This window comes from Mesitornis unicolor, unplaced genomic scaffold, assembly GCF_000695765.1.
Source record: "Mesitornis unicolor isolate BGI_N332 unplaced genomic scaffold, ASM69576v1 scaffold20324, whole genome shotgun sequence".
NCBI lineage: Eukaryota > Metazoa > Chordata > Aves > Mesitornithiformes > Mesitornithidae > Mesitornis > Mesitornis unicolor.
The window spans coordinates 1-3,115 of record NW_010179640.1 but is presented as its reverse complement, the minus strand read 5'-3'; the positions used below and the strand labels follow the sequence as shown (position 1 = coordinate 3,115).

At 50.5% G+C, this 3,115-nt stretch overlaps 1 protein-coding gene across 1 annotated transcript in view; it reads right to left on the bottom strand.

Moving 5' to 3' along the window:
• The window catches only part of KDM8 (lysine (K)-specific demethylase 8), a gene marked incomplete at its 5' end in the record, with an annotated part of 3,802 nt that extends 755 nt beyond the window's left edge, over window positions 1–3,047 (bottom strand). Inside the window, 4 exons of the mRNA XM_010182856.1 lie at window positions 559–708; window positions 1,409–1,450; window positions 2,301–2,433; window positions 2,794–3,047. Of these exons, the coding sequence (XP_010181158.1) occupies window positions 559–708; window positions 1,409–1,450; window positions 2,301–2,433; window positions 2,794–3,047 (579 nt within the window). The remainder of the gene's footprint in view (window positions 1–558; window positions 709–1,408; window positions 1,451–2,300; window positions 2,434–2,793) is intronic.
• Between the last annotated feature and the right edge of the window lie 68 nt (window positions 3,048–3,115).

Below are 3,115 nucleotides of genomic sequence, written 5' to 3'. Positions count from 1 at the left end.
GTTCCACACCCTCCATCAGCGCTTATTTCTGTGTCACTGTCACCAACAAGCCCACCAACAGGAGCTCTCGTCAGAGCAGTGAGCTCACAGTGCAGACATTACTTCATCTGACTCTCAGTGCATGCACGAGCAGGTATTTTACTGGGCAACTTGACGTGTGAACCCAAGCGTGCCCCAAAATCTTGCTGTTCCAGAAAAGGAAGTTCCTTGCTACACTATGACAGGATCCAGGTTCTTCCCAACTGTAACAAATTCCTTGCGTGACCTTGGAAAAGCTGCTTTTTGTGATTTCCAATTATCGGTAAAATGAGGTAATGCTGTCTCTCCAAAGCTCTAAACCTCGACAAATGGTCTATCTCAATGAGGAGCACTTGTGGCCTACAAGATTACATTAAGTTGCAATAGCCACAAATGCAACAGAAGAGCAAAATAGCTGCACATCTGTCCTTCAATTGCTCATCGAGTTCCCTGCTACCCCCGTTTCTAACACCTACCCACCATAAGCACGTTTTCTAGCTATAGCATTAATGGCATGTGTAGAGCAAGCAGAGTACAGACCTGGGCCAAGAAGTTTTGCTGGGGATCGTGATGAAGAGGCGAGATGGTGCCTTCCGGACCAAACCAGGCGTTAATGGTGATGTCTTCTTCTTCCCCTTCCCCCAGGCAGCAGTAGTCGGGGATACCAATATCCTCTTTCAATTCTGGGATCTGCCCCCACAAAGAAATAAACATTAAAAAGGGTACGTGCTGCCTGACACACAGAAAACAAATGAACTGCTTGTCCAGCACAGGCAGAAGTCACTGCACTGCTAGGAGTCTGCAGGATACGGCCTCACACTCCCGTCCTAGCAAGCAGGTTCTGCTGCGAGGGTGGTGGGAGAAAAAAACGGGGTTTCTCATTCTTCAGGGACTCTTTGCCTCAGCAGAAACCAGAGAAACCCACAAGAACAAGGAGGTTTGCTGTTCAGGGAAAAGGAGCAGCTGATCTTTCATACACAAAGCTTGTTTCTCCATGAAAAACTTTTTTACGTCTCCCACCAACCTAATCTCTGGCTAACTGGAAAGGTGTTTCAGAGCCCGGTGAATGACCACTGCGTATGACTTCCCTGTCCAAGTCTCCTCCCTGACTTACACGTTGTGTGGGGAAGTGCTCCTCTCCAGACGATACACGCTACGTGGTACTGAAACTGCACTGAGGCTGAATGTCTTCACTCCCAAAAGGGTTTTGTTTCCATAACTTTCAGCCACACATAACAAACCCTCCCTCTGTTCCTTCAAACCATGGGAACAGAAATACTGTGAATTCTCCATAGGCCCTTCCATCTAGCACAGCTGACATCCACAGAGATGATGCACTACGAGGGGAACACTGGACTGCAGAAAGACAAAAACCTTCACTTGGTTTTACCTGATCAAAAAGCTGGTGCTGGGCAAGGTATCCTGTGTTGTTCTGAAATTAGAGCAGAGAAACGTGCACAGTGACGTACAGGGTCAACTTCTCAGCCAGTCAGTTACTTACAGGTAACGTCTATTTCCAATGTCCTATTTCACAGTACAATAATTGTTTCAAGAATTGCAGTATGAGGGGTCTTCTGAAAAGGTAACTTACAGCTACACTGGCATTGTCAGAGTGCAGATAAATCCCCACAACCAACAAATTCTCTAGCTGCGGTTCCAGGCAGAAGCCTGGCTGTAATCCCAGGGGTCTCGACAGCCCTGCCAGTCCTGTGACGTCTTCACAGGAGACCCTGCTGGCCCCGAGCAGCTCCTCTCTTGACCCTGCAGGGATCTCCATCTCCTGCTCCAGGCTGCTCGCAGTCCACCCTGCGATGGCATGGTCCTTCCTGCCAGACTGAAAACTGAAACTTCAGATCCTCAGCTGTGAAAGGACACTCAATTGCTAACCAACTGTCGCTTTTTTTACCTGGTGGCACGTGAATTTGGATCTTGATCCTAGATCTTACTAAGCGGCTTAATAACCAAGAGGAAGACAACTGCTGGCTGAGGATCCCTTCTCCTTAGACTCCACCACTCAGGCTTTTGCTGTATAAGGTATCTCTCTATCCATCAAGTTCCAGCTGCTGTACATTTGATTATATATAAAAATCAACCCTAGCTATTGTTGCAGTAACTGTTTGGTGCTTCAGATCCTGAAAACAGGACAAACCTTTAGCTCAGGGTTGTGCTTAAAGCACACCCCCTTCCCTTGACATCAGCTCTAAGCACACTTGTTCTGAGCAGCAGTTCTGGGCCAGCAGCTCACTGCTGTGTTGGGAGGTGACACAACGAGCACAACAGACCTCGTTCACGATGTGCTGCTGGATGAAGTCACCCACAGTCATCAGCTGCTGAGACCACTCCTCATCCGTGTACCGGGCACCCAGCTCCACGGGGACTGTGCGGCACCCTGCGACTTGACAAAAATAGTCCACACTGAAACAAAGAAAGTGCCATTACCCTTTTACTGCTCTTCTCACTAATCACGAATGTAAGGCAACCGATCAAAACCAATCTTTTAGAGTAATAAAACCCTACTACCATGAGTTTCTTCTCTCTAAAACCAACCGACCAGAGACAAAAGGCAGCAGAAACGGATGCACACAGTCAACTTTGTGTGTATCTTGTGCCACAACTGCCTGTTTTGTTTTTAAAACCTCCTTTACGTCTGTTAACTATTGCCAACAAGGCCACTGCCATGGCACCCGTCTCCTGTGATGGTCCCTACTGCTCCGAGCACCAAGACAGACACAGCAGCCCTCGCTAGGGCAGAGGGAAGGGACTCCTGTTCCTCACCTCCACTTCTTCATGCACGGCCAGTGGTCAATAATCCCCTCCAAGACCACCGGCTTCTGTGGAAGGAGGTAGTTGTCCCTGAAGTGCTCCAGCGAGGGGCAGCGCAGGTGCGGAACCGCATCCCGGGGCTCCACCGCCGGGACCGGGGGGAGGTCGATCCGCGCCCTCTGCAAGAGACGTCCGCCTTCAGCGACCGGAGGCCTCCGCGGCCCGCGCTCTCCGGACGGGCCCCGGGCCGAAAACCCGGCCTCGCCCTGACGGCGGGGGCAAATGTGGAGCCGAGGGACGAGGGGGGGGGGCTTTTGGGAGCGGGCTGAGGGGA